The 22,036-nt window shown below is 42.6% G+C and overlaps 1 protein-coding gene across 1 annotated transcript in view; it reads left to right on the top strand.

Moving 5' to 3' along the window:
• The window catches only part of LOC126109548 (uncharacterized), a 358,294-nt gene that overhangs the window by 324,657 nt on the left and 11,601 nt on the right, over positions 1-22,036 (top strand). The window contains 4 exon segments of the mRNA XM_049914564.1: positions 5,817-5,957; positions 7,018-7,302; positions 10,038-10,269; positions 13,955-14,294. Of these exon segments, the coding sequence (XP_049770521.1) occupies positions 5,817-5,957; positions 7,018-7,302; positions 10,038-10,269; positions 13,955-14,294 (998 nt within the window).

Below are 22,036 nucleotides of genomic sequence, written 5' to 3'. Positions count from 1 at the left end.
GCATGAAATAACTGCAGAAATCAATGTGAGATGTACAAGGAATGTATCTTTTTGGACTTTGCGGCACAATTTGATATTAACCTTCGAGCGGGCACCGACCACAACAAATGCATTGCATTGCTCCGTTCCGTTGCTGTTTTACAATGCGAGCCTGTATATATTCCTTCATTATTGCTTAAACTAATGCATTGGTAAATTGTGTTGTCATGTGTAAAAGTAAGCAGCAGTAATATAAAATAAACAAGAAGGTGGGTGAGAAAAAAAAGAATTATGGTCTGTGCACAAAAATGACTCAGATTATGAGCTAGCAGCACAATTCTGCAGTGAGGCAGTTGTCTACGAGATAATTGGGAATGGAATAAACGATTGACTGAGATCTGATGCAGCTGTGCTGTTCAGTATGTAGAGTGGGTCATTGCTGCTGTGCAAGACTTCCGTGGCAACGATGCGATATAATGGAGGTTTAGTTTATCGTTTTGTCATTGCACTGTGATTTTGCTCTTATATGTGTACCTTTGTAACATAAACACAGCTGTTCTTTATGTTGTTGTTGTTGTGGTGGTGGTGGTGGTGGTGGTGGTGGTGGTGGTGGTGGTCTTCAGTCCTGAGACTGGTTTGATGCACCTCTTCGTGCATACAGTAAAGCTGCATGCCCTTGAGAAAAATTACAGCTGTAGTTTCCCCTTGCTTTCAGCCATTTGCAGTACCAGCACAGCAAGGCCAGTTTTGGTTAATGTTAAGAGGCCATATCAGTCAATCATCCAGGCTGTTGCCCCTGCAACTACTGAAAAGGCTGCTGCTGCCCCTCTTCAGGAACTACACGTTTGTCTGGCCACTCAACAGATACCCCTCCGTTCTGGTTGCACCTACGGTACGGCTATCTGTATCGCTGAGGCACGCAAGCCTCCCTACCGACGGCAGGGTCTATGGTTCATGGACTGTTCCCTATATGCAGGGCCAGCCAAACACTGCACAGTGTGCAGACGTACGGAAGTGCTGCACGTGTGCGACAGCGAGCGACAGCGACATCTGTTATTAGACATGTGTCCTAAATGAACGGCGGTGGCTCCTCTTCCCTGTTTATGTGGTACAAGCAAGAGCGCAACATACCCAGTCTCGTTTACCCCTGGTAACCGTAACCTTAACAGAGAAGTACTGAGAAATGGCAGGTACTGTGAAAAAGCGAAGGACGGGAGATCTATGTTCTCAGTCGTTTAAAAATGGCTGGGAACTGCAATTCTTTTTTGTAGCCGTTGGTGAAAACTCATAGTGTTTGCTATGCCGCCGAATAATAGGCAGCCAGCGTAAGTTTTCAATTGAAAGACACTACAATACATATCACAAAGACGAGTGTAGTGTACTCAAGAGTGAAGAACGGCAAGCAAAATTAAATGTCCAAAAGAAAATGGATGAGACACATCAACTCGATTATCATTTCTCATGACCAGTGATAAACGTGTTTGGATTTATTCCTTTCATAATTAAAAATTATTGTTTACTAACTGTGCATTAGTGCCTCATTCTGCTCCATGTTACATTATTATCAGGAAAGTTGGTCATTAAACCAATTGTTCCAATGTATACTTACATTTAGGGTTTTTTTAAATGTGTGAAGGGCTACACTCAGCTGAAGTCGATAAAACATAACATTCATTTAATTGTCGGTCATTATGCAGATTTCAGACGCAGCTGATGAAAGATGTAGCAATAATGGTATTGAAATAACAGGTGGTCATCAAGAGGTCTGCGGTTATCATTCTGTTCAGAGGTCAGTGAGACAGAAATTATGTGGGTGTAACTGAGGGCACCGAGAATTAGTTATAGGAAACCTTGCATTAGTTTAATGTTATTTGAAATCATGAATAAGGTTCGTTGGAAGTCGCTAAGTGCTCTCTTTCTTAAATACTAGATCAAAAACATTATTCGTATTTACGTGCCGTCAGTCAAGCTGCCTTAATAAAAACCCACGGTTGTTAACTGTATTACTTGTCTTACTGGGTTAAACTGTTAACATAAAAGTAGACGTCTCAATGAGTAGACTGTGACAGTATTTTTAAATGTTTAATATGCGAAATACCTTCCCATGGTTGGCTTGCAAGCTGTGGAAAGAGCACTAGAATGCGCCGGTACAGAGTATCCCAGCAAGTGGATAAAGCGACATCTGTGGGTAGAAACGTGAACACTGACGGCTGCGGCATGCACGCTGTGACCCGGAAGTTGCACATGTGCAGGAGCACGGCAAGCGTGCAGAATTTCTGGCCGGCCCTGCTTATATGTGTACAAATAACACCACGTGCCTGCTTACGTTAAGAAAGACAGCACACCTGCTCGAGGGTTAACGGGCTACGGCAGCAGACGACCGATGCAAGTGCCTTTGCTGACGGCACATCACGACATCACCTGCAGTGCCTCCCTGGGCTCACGATTGCATCGGTTGGACCCTAGACGAGTGGAGAACAGTGGCGCGATCACGTGAGTCCCAGTTTCAGACGGTAAGAGATGACGGTAGGGTTCAGATGTGATGCGGACCCCTCAAAGCCGTGGACCCGAGTTGTGATCGAGGTATTGTGCGAGCTGGTGGTGACTTCATAATGATGTGAGCTACATTTAAATGGAATGGACTGGGTCCCATTCCAACTGAACTAACCACTGTCTGGAAGTGGTTATTTCAGCTACACTGTTTGACACAAATCTCACCAAACGATTGTGGGACATAATTGAGAAGTCAATTTGTGCACAACGTCTTACACCGACGACTCTCTCACAATTATGGATGGCTACAGAGGCAGGATGACTCGATATTTGTGCGGCGGGACTTGCGACAACTCGTGTCCGTACCACCTCGAGTCGCTGCACTACGCTGGGCAAAAAGTTATCTCACACAGTATTAGGAGGTGTGGAGTGACTTTTGTTGCCTCAGCATAATTTAATATTGGAAAATCTGTGAAGGAGTAACAACAACATTAATTAGGGTTGATTGTTGAGCAGCAGACAGGTGAATTAAAAAGTATACTAAGCTATCAGATCCCCCCCTCCCCCTCCCAACTCAGCCACTGGTGTTGCAGCTAGCAGCCCACCAAATTTCCACATTCAGCACTGCAGCAGCACCCCCCCCCCCCCACCCCCCCCCACCCCGTTGAAAGGCTTATTTGCTATAGCTCTTGACACTAGTCTAAAGGGCGCAAGCCTCATAACCTCTGCATAACTAATGCAGCCAACATTTATTTGGACCCAATAACTGTGGTCAAACATTGGTCTTCCTCTACAGTCTTATGCCAACACTTCTCTCCTGTATGGAATGGATGATTCCTTGAGTCCTCAGAATGTGTCCTTTCGAGCATCGTCTTCTATTCAAATTGAACTCTAAATTTCTTTTCTCTTCAGTTTGATTTAGAACCTTCTCATTTGTTATTTGCTCTGCCAGCATAATCTTTAGCATCATTTTGTAGCACCACATTTGAAAACTTGCTATTATCTTCTTGTCCAAAATATTTACCATCCGTATTTCACTTACATATGAAGTTACTCTCCAAACAAAAACCCTCCGTAAAAACACTTCTTTTTTTCAGCACCACTTATTCCTGTTGCCGGTCTACATTTTGTTTCCTCTGAATTTCTGCCATCATCACTTATTTTGTTGCCCAAATTGCAATGCTCATTTACAACTTTTATTCTCTGACTCCCTACTCTCATTCTTTCATCATTGCCTACTTTGATGATACTCCATTTCCCTCGTTTAACCTTTATGGGTACAATTTCTTTTTGAGACACTTTCCACTCTGTTCGACTGATCTTCCATGTTCTTTGGTATCTCTTGACACAGTTATATTGTCATCAGCAAGTCTCAGCATTGTTATTTGTTCTCTCTGAACTTTAATTCTCTTTCCAAATTTCTCCTTGGTTTCCTCTCATTGTACACATCAAATAACACAAGAGGTAGGCTACAACCTTGTCTCACTCCTTTCTATATTACTGCCTACATTTCATGCCTTTCAACTCCTTTAACTGTAGTATGGTTTCTGTGCCTGACTACTCAACTGAAATTTTAAACTTAATAGCAGCCATTAGCCTCAATATCTTGTTTTTCAGAAATCTGCCATCTGTTATTAACTGTAGTGCTAAAATTTCTTCAAGGGTATTCCTCCTTTCCCTGAAACTGAACTGCTCACGTCCTAATCTACTTTGTTTTTCTTTCCATTCTTAATTAAAGTGCTCTTCTGAGTGTTTTTGCTACTTGGGAAGCAAGAATAACTAGTCATTGTCTGTATTGATGTCCTACGGGTGTGTATATAAAGCAGGAAAGTGCGTAATGATAAAATTTTGCGTAGTAGTTTAATATGGATTAATAAAGACTGTGAGGAAGGCCAGTGAACTGATGTATACACTAAATGAATAAATGTTATAGACTTTTAGAATCCATATTGTATTGAAACAAGTAATGAATATTGTTGCACAGAGCGAGCCTCCGTGGGCTCGACACAATTCTTGAAGAAAACAAGATATTAGTTAGTATTATTCTCCATTGCAGAGGACAGAAACAAATGTAATTTGGATATAGTGAAGGCAGTTCTGTAATGTTTAAGAATACCACGTATGTTGAAAATGTGCCACTGAGACTGAGAAATGTACTGTGCATGATCAGGTTGTACACCAAAAGGCATTTGATGATACATGTTGTGTACTCTCGGGCTCTGTCTTGTGAAAACTGAGATGTTGAAAACCCATCATCATTATCATCATCAATAGTTTACCGCTCCAGTTGCCCAGGTACGGTTAACGAGGACTCTTCCTTTCTGTCTGCCCATATACCATTCTTCTGTGAGAACTGTATGCCATCTAATTCTACTTACTCCTGTATCCTCCTGCACTTGGTCCATCCATATCTTCCTTGGTCTTCCTACTACTGGTCACATCTTTATGTACCAATGTGTTATACCCCAATGCCTTTAGTGAGGCTAGGATCACGTTACCTATGGAACAGACTCCTCATAACCTCCTAAGATTGTGTGATGATGCCAAAGCATTTTGACTCTGCTTGCAATCAGTCTGAGTGGTTGCAACAGCTCTAGATGTGGTGCGTTGATTCCTCAGCTTCTTTGCAGGATCTGCACTCTTTTCTTCTGCCAGTTTCATGAATATGGCATTCAGTGCATTACTTCTGATGGCTTGTTCCTGTGTAACAAAGGTCAGTCCTTAATTTTCCTTTTTTAGTGTTCAGTTGATCTGCCTAGGTCAGGTCTTTTCTTCATATGTTTTGCCTTCAGTTTTCTCAAAAAACTGCCCACATGACAATTTATCGCATAGGCTGTCAGTATGCCAGTGGAGAGTAGTTTCCTCTATAGAGTCTTGCTTTGCTGTACTTAAAGAATCTTCCTGTTGTCGACTCCAATCAGAGCCAATTTTTACCCCACTTTTAGGTAGTCTGCCAATGTGTGCTGGTCTTTTACCAGCACCTTGAGTCTGTGGTTTACTGGTATCCAGTTCATGATGCCTATAGTGTTTCTGCCAACAGGGTACAGCCTAGGTATTGCTTGCCTCAATGGCACTGCAGCCTTTAAGTTGGCTTTTCAAAATCCGCTGACTCTTTGCGTCTACTCTTTTCTGGTCAAATCTTTTACGTGTCCACGCTTGAAGAGCAGAGGGAATGGCAGCACCAGTAGCAGTAACAACAACAATAATAATTGTTGTTGTTGCTGCAATTATTATTGTTGTTATTATTATTATTATTATTATGTGGTTATGTAAATGTAGAGCAAAACAATTAGGTCCCAAATTGTCAAACACTTTTGGATGCCCTGATATGTTGATATTTCCAGGCATGGGAGAACAGCACCCAGCGCCCTCGCTCCTGTGTAGACACAGCGGCCGCCCCAAATGGCCTCACATCTCTCACGGACCTGGCTTCAACTGTTCGCAAGAGGTGGTCGGGAATCCAGCTGGGCTCGAGGCTCTTCCAGGTACGTACATTTCCTTAGTGTGATTGTAACTTCTGCTTGTATCAGTTTGAACGGAAAGTACTGTTACAGGTTGTAAAGTTCAGCTTTTCACCCGGCCCCTCTACATGCCTTTGAAACCCAGCAGGAGTTCTGCTGTGCTGCCATGGGACTAGTAGTTCTGTTGGAGAGTATGGTTTCTCTACAGTATTGAGACAGTTCTTTAGATGAAGCAATATTTTTGTGCTCTCAGTGAAACATACGCTGTGTTTGTTGTGTGAGATAACTTGAAATTACATTTTTGTGCTGAGTGTAAACATTCTGAAAGTGCATTTAGGCATTGAAGAGAGAGAACTTGTCAACAGCCTACATTAGTATCATCATTGCCTCAGATGTAGAGCCCCAGCAGCATAATATAAAAACCTTCCAAATGATACATATTGCTATTTCTGTTGTCTTCAGTCAAAAGATTGTGCTGGTGCAGTTCTCCACATTAATCTGTCCTGCGCAAGCCACATAGCTCTGCGTAACTACTGAAGCTTTACACCCATTTGAGCCAGCTTACTTTATTCGAGCCTTGGTGTTCCTGTACAATTTTTGCCCCACCACACTTCCATCCATTACCAAATTGACGTGTCTTCAATATCTCGGGATGTGTCCTACTGACTGATCACTTCCTATAGTGAAATTGTACTGTTGAGATCCGTCCCTCCAATTGTAATTCAGTACCTCCTTATTAGTTATTAAATGTACCCATCTAATCTTCAGCAGTTTTCTGTAGAACCACATTTCAAAACTTTCTAGTATGTGCTTCTGCCATTCAGTTTATTGTTGTTTGATGAGTATGGATGTAGATGAATATTTGCAGAGTATAGATTTAGAATTTTAGTTAAAAACTCTGTCCCCTAAAGACTACAGGCCCTGTAGTGACTATTTTGATATGTACCTGTGTTTTTTACTTTTGTCTGTCAGCTATTGTTTCTTTGAAAAGACTTGTACCAAAAATGCCTCAGAAGCTCCTTTTTCTTTTTTCCCCATAGTTTGAAAATCATTTATCACATCCGTCTAACACTACATCACACAGGCCTTCGACCGGTTGGGAGCAGAAGACGACTCTGACCCCGACGTAGATACAGACGGTGTAGAGGTGGACGAAAACGTGGCCCGACCGGAGCCGGACAGCTTGGAGCCACAGGAGAAGCAGCCACCGACAACGCGGGGACAGAAGGCGACAGCCGACGCGCGGCCGGCGACCGCGGCGGCAGAGCGCGGGGCAGTCGGGCAGCCGGCGGGCTCTTCGCCGCAACCGGCTGCCGCCGGGGGCAAGTTCCGCCGGCTGCAGATGAAGTGGGAGCTGCTTAGTAACAAGGTACCCCAGCCTGGCTGCAACTTCGCTGTCGGGTCAGTTATTGATGACGTCGTATCTGTGTATGAGGGATACTGAGAAACTAACTTCTGATTGGGTGCTAAAAGTAAACAAAAGCTTGTAGTTACCCAATACGTGTGTGATTGGTAAAGGAGAATTCAATGTTGTGTCTGTCGGATCTCTGTTTCATTGTCGTCGTGTAAGCAGCAAGCGATCGAAATGGACGGCACTTTTCCATCTCCCGCCAGTTGAGAGGTACATTCTGTTATTCACTTCCTGCGAGTGGGAGGAGACGGTGCCCCCGAGATTCTGTCAGTCGTGCGGTTGGGGTTATAAGGGATGTTTTTGTGGGAGAGTGGTGCAGAAAAATTCTCAGCAGGTCATAGAGATGTGCGTGGTGAAAGTCATTGAGAGAGAGACATTAAGATGAGACTGATGAACTTGTGTAACATGTTGATGAAATTGTGTGCTGCACACATCATCAGTTTACAATTTCCAAATTATCTGAAGATGTGCTTGAGATTTGAGCAACAAGCCTCTTCATTGTTGTCACAGAATGGTTAGGTTAACAGAAGTTTTGTGTATGGTTAGTACCAAAATGTTCAACCTGATCATCAGAAAAACCAAGTCTGGGTTTGGCCTTGACATTTATTCAGATTTGACGTGAAGCGGTTGAGGAATTTCTGAACGTAATGGACACTGGGGTGGCACACATGCTCTAAGGAATAGTCCAAAGATTGAAAGCGCTCGTATTCTTCCAATGCCCCAGAAAAATTCAGCCAGACACTGCCAAACCTCAGAATGGCAGATACATTTTTTGGGATCACAAAGGAATTTAATAACAAATGAATGATAATACTGTGACATCAGAGTTTCTTAAGACTGTCACAGTAAGCATATGAAGGTCAATCTGAAACAAACATCAGTGTATGATTACAGAAGGAATCATTCTCCTTCATAACTTGAATTAAATGAAGGAAAGGCACTCCTTTTGGCTGGAAGATTCTTCAACATCTTCACTGCAATCCAGACTTGGCACCAACCGATCTTCATCTCTTTCAAAAGATAAGGGCCTGGCTGACTACTCGATCTTCACAACCAGCGATGCACTCAATTATGCTGTCAACAATTGGCTGAAGCACCAGGCAGCGCCATTCTTTGATGAAAGGATAAAGAAGCTGGTGTAACGGCACGACAAATGGGTGACTGTCTGGAGAAGTACTGTCAACATGTAAACACAGATTGTACAGTTGTTAATGTCACTGATTGCAACTGTTTCATAGCTGTGTTTTGCATTGATTCATGTACAGGTTGACATTGCTTTCGTTATCTGATGTCATTAATGCGTGTGCTAGTTATTATACTTTTTTGAAAAGTAACGCATCCAACACGATGAGTTGTGTGAAGAAGCTAAGTGATGAACAAAATAGGAAACAATCTGTTGAACAAAAAATAATATGCCATTCGTACATTTACTTCTATTTTGGGTTTTCGTACCTCAATCAATAACAGTAGAACCCTCATTGGATCACTTTATTTGTCCGACTGTTAGAAACCCTTTTTCTCAGTAATGGGTAGATGTATGCAGTTGAAGTCTGTCACTTCCTAAGATTTACAGTCTCGTGGCAGAGTAAAAAATTGAAGCTTCTATGTCAGGGCAGTCCAAAGATAGGGCTATTTGTCACATATTCTGATTCTTACAAACTTGCTGATCAAAAACTTGTTTAAGAAGTGAAGTTTCACAGCACAGCCAAAGGAAAAAATCCAAAATTGTTAATTTTTAGTTGTATCACACAAGGGGAAGGGGGGGGGGAGGGGTTACATCCATCTGCTAAGACCCATTTTTCTCAGGAATAAGTAGACATATTAAGTTGAAATTTGTCACATACTAAGGTTTCGGGCTCCTTTGTGGTATATTAAAGGTTAGCTTCAAGTCAATTCAACCAAAAGGTACAGCTAGGTATGTTAGATTTTTTAGTATTAACTCGCTCATGAAAACGTATAAGGCTCTTCACGTTGACCTAGAATCATCAAATTTGGCAAAAAAACGAGGTTTCACTACCCAGCCAAAGAAAATAAATCTGAAATTGTTAATTTATTATCACATCCACACAAAAATTTTATTGGCATGTGTTGTCAGACTTCAGTCTTGAAATTAAAACATTCTCAAAAGCCTCGGAATTACTGGGACCAATATCTTGCAAACATCAGTGTCGATAATCGGCAAAAATCATTGACTCTCGATTCTTGGAATGGATGAACTGTCTGTATACATCATTAAAGTCTGTACGGAACCCTCAGTGAGCGAGTCTTATTCACACCTGGTCAATTTTTTTCTGAATCATCCGTATCGGTTGGATTAGTTTTGTTGTTGTTCCGAGATAGAATGGAATTAATCCGACCTTGTAAGTGTTGACTGGACAAGTGTTACACTAGTCATTTCTTTTGTGGGTGACTTACATTTTGTTAAGGTTCTCCCAATGAATATCAGCCCGGCATCTCCTTTTTCCCCAACTAGTTTTATTTGATCGCTCCACACAAGTTGCTCCAGATGGATATTTTACAGCAGTTACTGTTTCCATAGATTCGTCACTCAGTAATGTAATCTCCCTCTGCTTGCAGTCACTTGTGAAGAGTAGTGTGTTCCTATTTTGAACGGTTCCTGAATTATTGGATGTTAACAGGTCAGTGGAACAGAGTAAGAGTGTTATGCACGTGTTACTCGGGTGTTTTTACAGGAACCGTCTCTGTCCCCACAATCTGGGGGCAGCAGCAAAACCACCTCACCTTCGGAAAGCAGCCCGTCGTGCGTGTCTTCTAACCACAGCAGCAGCAGTGGGGGTCCGGCCGCCTCTCCCGGGGGCCGTGCCGGTGCGGGCAGCCGCATCCCGAGGCCCGTCGCCTCGCCCACCCGCCAGCAGCCGTCCGGCATCCCCGTGCTGTCGCCGGCCGCTGCCAGGGTTCCCAATGGTATGTCGCTCCTTCTCGCACAAATCTGTCTCGTGCTCTTGCCGACTGCCTCGAGATTTAATAACTTTGTACATTGTGGTCTCCGTCACTGGGTACGGCAGGAAATTGTGACAGCTTGAAATTTATTTTCCAAAATAAACTGTCTCAAATACATTACAGGTTCTTTTGCTTTCTTTCTTTTCTTGAACATCAGGTTCATTCACTGTATTTGAAAGTAACTGTTCCATAAAGAAGACACATTGAGGCACGATTAAAAGACACTCACGTGTAGCTTTCAGCCACAGCCTTCGTCAGTAAAGAGAGACGTACACACGATGGAGCACACCTCGGACACACACGACCGCCGACTCCGGTATCTCGGGCCGGAATGTGACGTCACGTGGGCAGTCTGGAGGGGGTGGGGAAGGGGAAGGGGAAGGGGAAGGGGTAGTATTGGTACGGGTAGGGAGAGAGACGAACACTGCCCGGTGGAGTGTGCGGGAACTAGACTCCGACGGGCACGGCGTCAGGGAGGTGGGGGGAAAAGGGACAAAAGGAGAGGAGCAAGGAAAGAACAGAGGGCTGCAAATAAACAGGGTGGGAAACTGAAATGGGGGAGGAGATGATAGAACATAGAGGGTGAAAAGTTTTGGGTGGAGGATGTGGGGACAGTACGATACCTTATTACCACAGGCCGAGGCCAGGACGATTACGGGAGCGGAGAATGTGTTGTAAGGATAACTCGCATCTGTGAAGTTCAGAAAAGCTGGTGTGCAGTGAAAGGTCCAGATGGCTCGGGTAGTGAAGCAGCCATTGAAATCGAGTGTGTTAAGTTGTGCCAGAGGGTGGTCTACTTTGCTCTCGACAACAGTTTAACGGTGTCTGTCCATCCTGATAGTCGTACTAATATAAAAAGCTGTGCAGTAATTGCAGCAGAGCTGGTAGGTGACGTGACTGCTTTCACAGGTGGCCCAGCCCCCGACGGGATAGGATAAACCTGTGACGGGACTGGAATAGGAAGTGCTGGGAGGGTGGATTGGGCAGGTTTTGCACCTGGGTCTTCCACAGGGATATGATCCTTGTGGCAAGGGCTTGGAAGTAGGAGTGACATTTGGACGGGATAAGATGTCGTGGAGGCTGGGTGGGTGATGGAATACTACTTCAGGAGGGTTGGAAAGTATTGTGGGTAGGATGTCCCTCATTTCAGGGCACACATTTTTGCACCTAATAGTTTCCGAACAGAACTGGGTGTGTCGCACCTGACTGTCCGTCGTAAATAAAACCCAATAACTTGAGAACAAAGTGAGATACCCTTCTGCTCTCAATTTTAAATAAAATTTTGGCACCTTACCTACATTTCATTTGCTGGAATGTGTTGGCTAAGATAAACCGTACATATAGTTTGCACACTCTGTTTAAAATTTTGTGCAGTGTTTTACTTAATTTGATGCAGCACAGTATGTATGATGGATAATGAAAAGAAACTGAGTTCTTTATTGAGTAAAAATATCAATTACAAGATGCTCAAAAATCAGATTTTTTTTCACCTAATAGACAGAATGCCATCTCTCTGCACGGGCACCAGAATTTGGCGAGCGGATCAGCCGAAACGTGTCGGCCTCAGCACGGAAAGCAAAGAGTTCGTCTGTTGCCGAGAAAGGGTTAATCTGGCAAGAAATTTCAGGTTAGGGAGAAAGGAGCAGGCCCGTCAGACCGCAGGCTGCGCGCGATCCACCTGCAGGGAGCACGAGAGGAGACCGCTGTCTTTCGTCACCCCAATTCTGTCTGTCCGACCTTCCCTGATCCCCCATCCTTTCCTCCGTGAGGAAGGAACAAACAGTTTTAACAGCTGGGTATAATTTCCTCTGCTTTCTACAGCTGTATTACATAAACCATCTTGTTGTGTGTGGCAGAGGGTAATTTGTGTGCCTCTGTCACTTACCCATTTCCTGTTCTAGTTGCGAATCAACCTCAGGAGGATCAATTGTTGGTAAGCCTCCTTGCAAATTCTGAGTGTCTCTGATTTTCGCTTTCTGGTCTCTCCAGGAGACATACTTAGGAGGAAGTGATATACTGGTTGACTTTCTAGAAATGTACAGTCCTGGAATTCTAAATAGTAAACTACAGAGTGATGACCTTGTAGTGTCACCCACTGAAGCTGGACGGACATTCTGTGATGCTTTCACACTTAATAAAATAAGCTGTGATGAAACTTTATGCTCTACTTGGAATCTTCCCCATTTCCTGCATCAATTGTGCTCAATAAGTGTCCCGGACAGAGTGTGACATTAAATTAGCTGTCGAATGAGGGTTTTTCTGAGTTACCTTCTTCCAAAGAGTAGTCTGCTTCTGAGCCATTTTAGAGTACAAGGTTTTTAAAGAAAGAATAGCTGACAGACGAAAGTGAAAATTTTGGGCGAAACATAGTTCAAATCACAAGATGCCTGGCACTCATCTTTGGTATGATTAGTTTTATGTGGTCATTCCACTTTGAATTGTTCAGTACACAAATATTCAGTACAGATGTTTAATGGATGTGGCTGCTTCCAGTGATTGTGCAGCAATCGTGTAATCGTACAGTTTCCACCTATTTATGCTCAGTATGTTACATTTCTTTATGTTGAGGGTCAACTCCCAATCATCACTCCTACAAAGGTCTTCTTTCATTGCAGCACAGTATTCTAATACTGCAGTTTTTTTGTATACAACAGCATCATCTGTGAATTTCTATTTGATAGCACCTCTTCAGTCTAATCACAAAACTGCCAATATATTCCGTGTGCTCGTATTTTGTTCATTAAATGACTGTGTGGAACATAATCAAATGGCTTACAGAAGTCAAGGAACATGGCTTTGATCTGGACACCAGTATCTACTACCCTCTGGGACTCGCAGACGAACAGAGTGAGCTGCATGTCAATCAATCATTGTTTGTAACATCCATTTTGATTAACACAGAGAAATTTTTCGTTAACCAGAGGGCTCATAATAGGTAAACATAAAACGTGTTACAGACTTACGCGATGGATTGAGATCAGTGGTATGGGCCTGTAGTTGTATGCGTATGTGCAATGGTCTTTCTTGAAATCAAGAATGATTGCTCATTTTTCCAGTTGCTAGGAACACTTGGTCCACCTGGGGATGAATGATTAACTGCTGCTAAAAGATCAAGAAGTTATTTCACATAGTCCATATATAATCATTGGGTTATCATGTTGGGCCCAGTTGCCTCTTCTCTGTTAAGCCAATTCACTTGATTTTCTATCCCACAGTTTCATTTTTTCTTTCAGCATATACTTGGAATTACAGATCCTCAAGTTGTCCGCTTGCAATTTTTGGCAGTTTCTCAATTAGTTCTTCTCCTTTTCATATTGACCATCTCTGGAGCACGGTATTTTACATGCACTTCTCCTTTTCCCTTTGACTGGGCCTTAATTTTAGCCCAGTATTACTGCATTCGTTTCCTGTGCTGTTCCTGCTTCAGTTCAGTCCACATGTTAAGAGTTTTTATTTTCGGCTTTTCCTGGAAACCGACATTATCTCGGAGCACGTTCTCGAGTAGAACGTATGTATGGATATCCTAGAGAATATGAATTTCTTGATCTTCCGGGCCTCGTACGAGCAATGTGGCTGAGAAAACAATCGTCTTCCTACTAAATTTAATTTTTCTTTCGATACTGTTACTGACACTGTCATTCTTATACAGGCATAGTGACGAGGCGCTCTTCATCTGTAACACCGGCATCTTCGAGGCGGGTCTCTGCGCCACCTTCTACACCAGTTTCCGCAAAGACATCTCCGCCGGCGCCGGCGGAAGCCACCGAGAACGGCACTGTCGCGGGGGCCGGTAAGCGCGGGATCCCGCGGCCCAGCAGGGTGGACCGCGTCTCCTCCGGTGCGCCCGCTTCCCGGCCGAGCAGTCTGCCGTACGGGCAGACCGGGGCGGTGCGGGGCGGGGGCACCCGCCAGCAGCAGAGGCGGCCCGTGTCGGTGTCTGCGGGGAGGACGGCGGGCACGGGGGCCACGGGCGCCTCCACCTCTCCACGGTGAGGCTTCGCTGTAGGCTGGCCAAAATAAGCTGTGTACTGTGCAAACCACAGTGACATGCACGGCAAGCGTTACCCGTTGGCATATGGAGTGCAGGAGGAATGACTGCTTAAATTAGTCTGATTTCGCCTCTGCTATTTGTATGGGGTTGTAATATATTTCTTGATTCCTCATTTAATAAGAGGGAAACCACAACACAAAGCACTCTTATATAGTTAACTAGAGCAATATTACAACCACAGAATTATCATTTTTTCACGCAACCAGCACTATTTGCTACGCACTTTGGTCAGGTATGAAAAAGTCCTGCATGCTGTTCTCATAAAAACCTGAACCAGCAACTAGCCATTGTCGTACACCTTTGAGGTCTGCATCTGAGCCTGGAAAATGTTGAGTACATAGTGTACATAGTGTAAAAAGATGGAAGTATGATAGTGCCAAATTGGGACTTTAAGATGGTAGTGGTAGGGCACTCCAGCCAAAAATAGCAAAAATTTGCTCAGTTGCAAAACTGTCGTGGACCCTGGTGAGACTGTGTTACGAGCAGAAGTCTTCTCTGACTCATCTCTGGAAATTTTGATACTTACATTAGGGTCCGAGACATACAAAAGACTCCCTCACTGCCTTATCTCAGAAGACACACAACTTTTTGCTAGAGATACCTGTGTCTTCACCTATTGGCAGTCTGACACTTGACGGGTAACTCAGTTGTTTCGAGAAGTGTTAACTTGAGAGAAAATAAGGGCAGAAATCTTGAAGAATATCAACCTTATATGAAGACAGGCAGCTAGATCTCATTCTAGAGCAAAGTAAAGTTGTCAATGAGATGGATGTGTACAGGTAGGTGATTCATTACTCACAGCTTTGGTCTTAGTAATAACATAGGGTAATAATGCCAATTGGAATGGTCATTGGGTCTGTAACTCGTGCTTCAGATTTTCCAGCACTGTTAGTTTAAATAAGAAAAGCAGTCTAAACTCCAATTTCATGACAATGAGTAATGGATAAGTGTGATCAACATGGAAAGTGAGATGTTACAGTGGTGTTACATGGCTGTGTGCTGATATTGACATTAATTTAGGTTTCATTTTAGTCAGTCACCATTTAATTTTAACATAGGCAGATGTATTCTTTTTAAACACAAATATGAGAATGTCAGATATCATTACTCACACGGCACTCTTGACTTTTTAACCCCGATAATTGATCTCTTTGTGGACGTTGGGGCCTTTCTGAATATATGAACAATTGTGTTTGTAATGTCTTCCTTCCTCGGTATTTAAATTTTCAGTGGTCAAGCGTGGATGTGGGATCTGACCATCTTACCTAATACGAAAATCTCTCTCTTTACTTTACAAATCTCTAAGTTTCTTAAAGGTGTAAAAATTTTGCTTTGGAAGGATAGTAGTGCATATCATTTTACTTCATGCAAATACCACACTTCTAACAGTGCCTAGACCCAACCATGCACATATTAAGCGAATGTATTCCACTTTCAGAGTGAAGTTTGCCATTGCTGTATAAAGTAATCATTTACCTTGCAACATTCCACAGCAGCCTTTTTACAACTCTTCAAATAATGTCTTGCACCTACGGAAGAGACCGACTAAGAATGACAGAACTGCTTCCTCCGCTGGTATTGACATCGTTAGCTCGGACCTCGGTCAACATAACCTCATTCAAACGTTAGTCATTTGTGTCTGCATCATAAAGTTGTTCTCGATTGAAAATGTCAGTTTACGAGCCTAATTCTCATCATTTGCAGGAGGTGTTACTGTTTTGTTTCAATGTGAAAAAAACAGCAGCATTCAAGTCTAATCAAATGCTCTCAAGTACATATGGTAAGGACGCTGTTAGTGAATGAATGTGTCGTGAATGGTTTCAGCGTTTCGAGAACGGGGATTTTAACATCGTAGACCGGCATAGCGGTGGAGGAGAGAATGTTTTCGAAGATGCAGAATTGGAGACATTGCCGAGCGAAGACTCCCGTCAAACTCGAGAAGAATTGGCACGATTAGTGGAAGTGACACAGCAAGCCATTTCAAAACGTCCTAAGGCTATGGGCATGATTCAGAAAGAAGCAACTTGGGGCCCCATGTGAGCTGAAACCAGGAGACGTTGAATGGTGTTTGTGAACAGTTGCTCTGTTCCATGTCGACGGCCAAACTGAATATTCACGGCTCCAAGATCGTGCTCTGCATTTGGTGGGACCAGCTCGGCGTCTTGTACTGTGAGGTGTTAAAACAAAGTGAAACAGTCACAGGTGCTCGTTATCAAACAGAATTAATGCATTTGAGCAGACCATTAAAAGACAAATGGCCGCAATACAGCGAGATGCACGATAAAGTGATTTTGCAGCACAACAGTGCTTGACTCCACGTTGCAAAAGAGGTCAAAACGTACTTGGAAACATTAAAGTGGTAAAACCTACCCCGCTGCCATACTCTTGTGACATTGCTCCCTCTATCACCTGTTTAGATCAATGGCGCATGGCCTGGCTGACCAACACTTCTGATCTCGGGAAGAAGTCACAAATTGGATTGATTCGTGGAGCACTTCAAAAGTTGAACAATTTTTTCAACACAGGATTCGTACAGTGCCTGATAGATGGGAGAAAGTAGTGGCCAGTTATGGAAAATACTTTGAATGATACGTGTGTAACCAATTTGTTTCGTTAAAGCCTCAAATGTTGGGAGAAAAAACGGGGAAGCAAAGTTGCACACCTTCCACGAATAAACTGAATCATTACACACATTTTTTCCTACCAACTGATGTAATACTACCACTCTCATAATTCATCACCTAAGGAAGCAGTTCAAATAGTTTTGGCACAAAACTATTCTGCACAAAACCTGAACGAGGACTCTCTTTGCGTATTGACATGTGATTGCTAGTGTTTGTACATTGTCGAACTAAAGAACAAAACCGTGCCCTGCTGAAAAAAAGCACGCTCGTCTCCAAGTTCCAGAGAACCCGCGATGCATGACAGTAGTACGTCGTACCGATGTTGATACTGGTATCCTTCACATGCTGAGTAAAAGCTCGTGGTTCCCTTACGAGGCACAGCTATAGTTACAGGTTAAGTAGCAGTTTGTAAGTAGGTTACTAGGAAACTGCAGTTTGTGTGTGAGAAGAGCTTGCTTACAAATCGATTTTCCAGCTTACATTTGAGTACTGCTGTGCAATATGAGATTTGAGTCAGGTTACACCTGCTTGTAACATCAGATATTTATGAAGGACAGTGTGAATGACCAAAAGCGTGTTTGGCTGGAAGAACAATACAGTAGGGGGAAAAAGGGAGAAAGTGGTTTAGAAAATGTTAGCAACTATTTTAAAGGTTAAGTCAGTTAACATTGTTAAGGCTTTCATGTTTTGTTTCAGTAAAGACTTGTGAAGGTAGAATGAGACCTTTAACAGGACACACAGTAGTCTCTTAACAGTAATTTGTCCTGTGCTTCATTTGTTCATATAGCAGGCGGAAAATCTTTCAGTGACCAAATTGTATAAAATTATGTGTTCACATACATTTCTATTTCATGTATGGAAGATACACCTGGGAGTTGCTTCGCATTTTTGTTGCACGTGATAAGTTTTTATCTGACGCACTTAAAATCATTCGCATAAAGTCTGTTTATGTTGAGTTTACCAAGCTTGAAACAGGTTTGTCGACTCTGAAGATAATATAATAGCAACTTCATTTTTTGTTTAGTTGTGGTTGGCATCCAGCAATTTATGGGAATCGTTGCTTCTTTTCTGCAACGTCTTCCAACATTATTAAATGTTTACTGTTAATGATTTTGTTTTCCATCATGCATACATTAGTCACTCCTCTTTAAATTAAGCAAAAAGTTACAGAAACTTGTATTAATGATGTATACACATTGATAATATAGTATAACAGTAACTTGTGTTGGTGATATTACACATGAATAATGTAGTATATAAAAGATTGACAGCTACAATTTGTTTGGGGTCAATACACAGTTTTACTGACGGTAAATGAATTGTCAGTGGTGTAAATTGGTACAAAAAAGTAAAGTTCGATCATTTGTTGTTGATATAAATATCCGTGTTTAATGAAAAACCATACATTAGGGAACAAAGTTTTCAGACTTCGCAAAGTAAGCAGTGGTAAGTTACGGATAAAAAGTTCTCGGTAATCTTGCATGTCAAATTTGGATAAAATCTTGATCTTTTGATGACTACTTTCATCGTCATAGTCGGGAGATATGTCTTACTGCTTGAAACGGGCAAGATTCTCACTTTCGTGCCAAAAGGGCAGCATCTAATTGGCAATATTATGTCACAATGACATCACGGAAATGGCTTGTACCGAAGCAGTGTTTATGTTCACAGATTAGGTTTGTGCACTCTACCCAACGTCACTCACAGTGGTATCGTTTGTATCAGGTGATAAACTACAACAAGTTTTCTTCTGTACTCTTTATCAAGTACACACTTCCCTGCACTGCTACGTGTGTAACTGGTGTTTCTATTGAAATTTTAATCACTTAGTCCAAAATTAAACTATTGAACTTTCTACCTCAGACTGTAAAATTGGACTGTGATAAAAACTTCAATAGAGACATCGATTATGCACTTAGCTACCCGATGCGAATGATGGCGTTGCTAGTGACATTGGATAGATTGCGCAAACATAATCTGAAGATGTAGAGGGCACCTGCTCAGTATGCGCCATTTCCGTGTTGTCTTTTTGATGCAATCCAACTGATCAGATGCTGTCCTTCTGGTATAAAGGTGGATGCCTCACCAGTTTCACAGTAGTCATACAGAGCCCCTGACGAAGATAATGGAGATAATCATAGAAAGTTTGGGATTTTATCTGAATTTTGTACAGCAAGTTTACTGAAAACATTTTACCCAAGGTATTTGCCACAAAAGTCATTGGAGCCAGCACTAAGTTACAAGTGCCTGCTTCCAACTGTGTCAGGATATCCAGCATCTGTTCTAAAGTAATTGACGATTTCGGGGAAAGGTGCAGTTATTGGGAGTAGGCTCGGATACGCTAAGGCATTTTGTACTGGGACTCTGAACCAGGCCCTTCGCCTTTTGTGTGCAGTACTGACTAAGCTATCCGAGCACGACTCACGACCTGTCCTCCCAGCTTTACTTCCACTAGTGACTTGTGTCCCCACCTAACAGACTCCTCAACAGTTCTCCTGCGAAACTTGTCATACTAGCACTCCCGGAAGAAAGGATATTGCAAGCATCCTGGGTTCGAGTCCCGGTACGGCGGACAATTTTAATCTGCCGGGAAGTTTTGTATTAGTACACTCTCTACTGCAGAATGAAAAATTTATTCTAAAACTGCATAGTTATCATTGGCTCAAACTGTTCCCTCTAAAGTCAGATTGGGGGGGGGGGGGGGGGGGGGCTGACAGGAATGCTCAGGGTAGTGTGGAGAGTGTTTAGGGAAGTGCTGGAATGATTTGGATTCCTGTTAAGTATTTTGACTGCTTTATTTCAGTCATCCACCTCATCTTACCTTGTGCTAATCTTTCCTCCCCTCCACGGTTACTGCACCCAATATTTCATATAATTTGCACTCTTCGTCTGCTGCTACAATTTTTTGCCATTTTCATACTGAGTCAACTATTGGAACCAGTGGAAGTCTAAGTAGCCCAGCTCTTCTTCTAGTAAAGATCTTCCATTGACTTCTTTCCTCACCTATTCTTCATATTACATCATTTCATACTTTTCGAGTACACTTAATTTCTTATTTTTTCATATCTTCATATTTCAGATTCTCCCGCAGATTTTCGATGGCTCGCATTTCATTTCCGTATAGTTCTCTGCTCCAGACCTACATCTTCAGGAATTCTCCCTCTGTTACATGTCTGTATATGACATTGGTAGGGCTCTCATACTGAAGAAATCTTTCTTTGCGTGTGTGTGTTTACTGCCAATGTCTTCCTCGCATCGGCCATCTCGTGTGATCAGACTTCGTAGGTAAAACTTCCAGTTATTTTGCTACTCTTTATCGCCTTTGATTTACTTCATTTATCCTAAAGGCATTTTCTGTGCCAAGTGTGCTGTAAACTCCTTGTGCAGTTTTTCCGAGTCTCCCTTGCAACTTGCCAGAAGGGCTGTAAGAGCGATACTCTCGTGTAAAACAGGAGGCTGGGAAAGTCATACGATTACCGTTCATTTAGTTGACACGATCATCTCGTAGGCCACAGCTCTACGGTTGGAAAAGGCAATGAGTATGCCTTTCACTTATTCATTTGCGACACCTGTAACCCCCCCCCCCCCCTCCCCTCCTCTTCATTCCGTTTCTCAATTCTTTCAGATTGTTGCCAAGTACATAAAAACCATGTCTGGTTATCACTTACCAAAAAAGGTGTATAAACTTGTCAGGTGATCAGGCTAGCCATTACGTTCATTGAAGGTTTATGATGCACATCTGTGTCATATAGTACAATAATAAGGACTAACACAGGTGTCAGTCTGAATTTATCACTTCTTGTGAGTGACACACATTGTGGCCCAGTGTCGGTGTAATTCTGGAGAGTCGAGAATGTCAACTACCTTCTGGTGTCTTGTCAAATGCCTTATTCCACCCAAAACTTGACAGGGAGAGCTAACAGCTTTCTCTGTACAGACTTGTCGTAAGAGGTATATCATTTCAGTGTCTGTTTTACGATATTTATCGTATAATGTTGTCGGACGTTGTGCTGTGTTTTGATGCACAGCTAGTTGCAGGAATGGCACCTCGTAAGAACTGTTGCGAAGCATCTGCCTCGGGCCTCGCTGTAAGTTCTCACCGACCATACGAGGAAAAACATTGGCGCCTTCCCATTTCTGTATGTTGAATAAAATCAGTTATCACTGTGTTCGTTTGTTGATGAACTACTGACACTTTTATAGTATTTTCTTTGTTGTTACCCATTTTCCACATTTTGCCCACAATCTGCTGAAAAAAAGTCTTTGTATGCTGTTCACCATTACCTCAAATCTGATTTTGCAGATTCTGGCCACTAATATGGGGTGTACATAAAGTCCGGGAACGGTTCCAATTATTTATTGCACAAGAAGCAAACATTGTACAGATATCATACATATGACATTTTTCCTGAAAGTTCCCTTCAACCCCCACCCCCATGTGTACTGCCACAGCATTGTTTGGTAATTTGCCGATAGTTAGTGCTAGTCACAAACATGGAGAGTTCAGATGCGGAGCGAGCTTTCTGCGTGTTGGAGTTCGACAAAAACAAGTGTGCTACAGCTGTTCTACGGATCTTTAGAACTGAGTACGATAAGAAGCCACCAACGAGGAAGGCCATTTACCACAGGCACAACAAATTCATTATGACGGGTTTCTTGTGCCCGGCAAAGAGAAGTGGACGTCCCAGTGTGAGTGAAGTAAATGTGGAGCACGTACGAGAGACATTCGTAAGGACTCCAAAGAAATTGGTGTGTCGTGCACATCGAATGTTTGTAAAAACAGCTTTCAGAGTTTCTTTTCAAAGTGCAATATTTATGACATCTGTACAGTGTTTAGTTCTTGTGCAGTAAATAGTTGAAAGTGTTCGCGGACTTTATGTACACCCTGTATGTGACGGAATGACATACGCAGCATCAGTGTGCCAATTGCTTAGTTTGCTCTGCTAAAGATTATCGAGAGGATATGTATGTTCATTGTGGCTGCAGATATTGAAGATAGCATATCGGCAATGCTCTATGATTCACAGTTTATTTTTATTTCAGTTGCTTATAGATG

The sequence above is a fragment of the Schistocerca cancellata genome, chromosome 12 (assembly GCF_023864275.1).
Source record: "Schistocerca cancellata isolate TAMUIC-IGC-003103 chromosome 12, iqSchCanc2.1, whole genome shotgun sequence".
In the NCBI taxonomy this organism is placed as follows: domain Eukaryota; kingdom Metazoa; phylum Arthropoda; class Insecta; order Orthoptera; family Acrididae; genus Schistocerca; species Schistocerca cancellata.
Note: the sequence above shows the minus strand (reverse complement) of the source record. Positions and strands in the feature narration are given on the sequence as shown.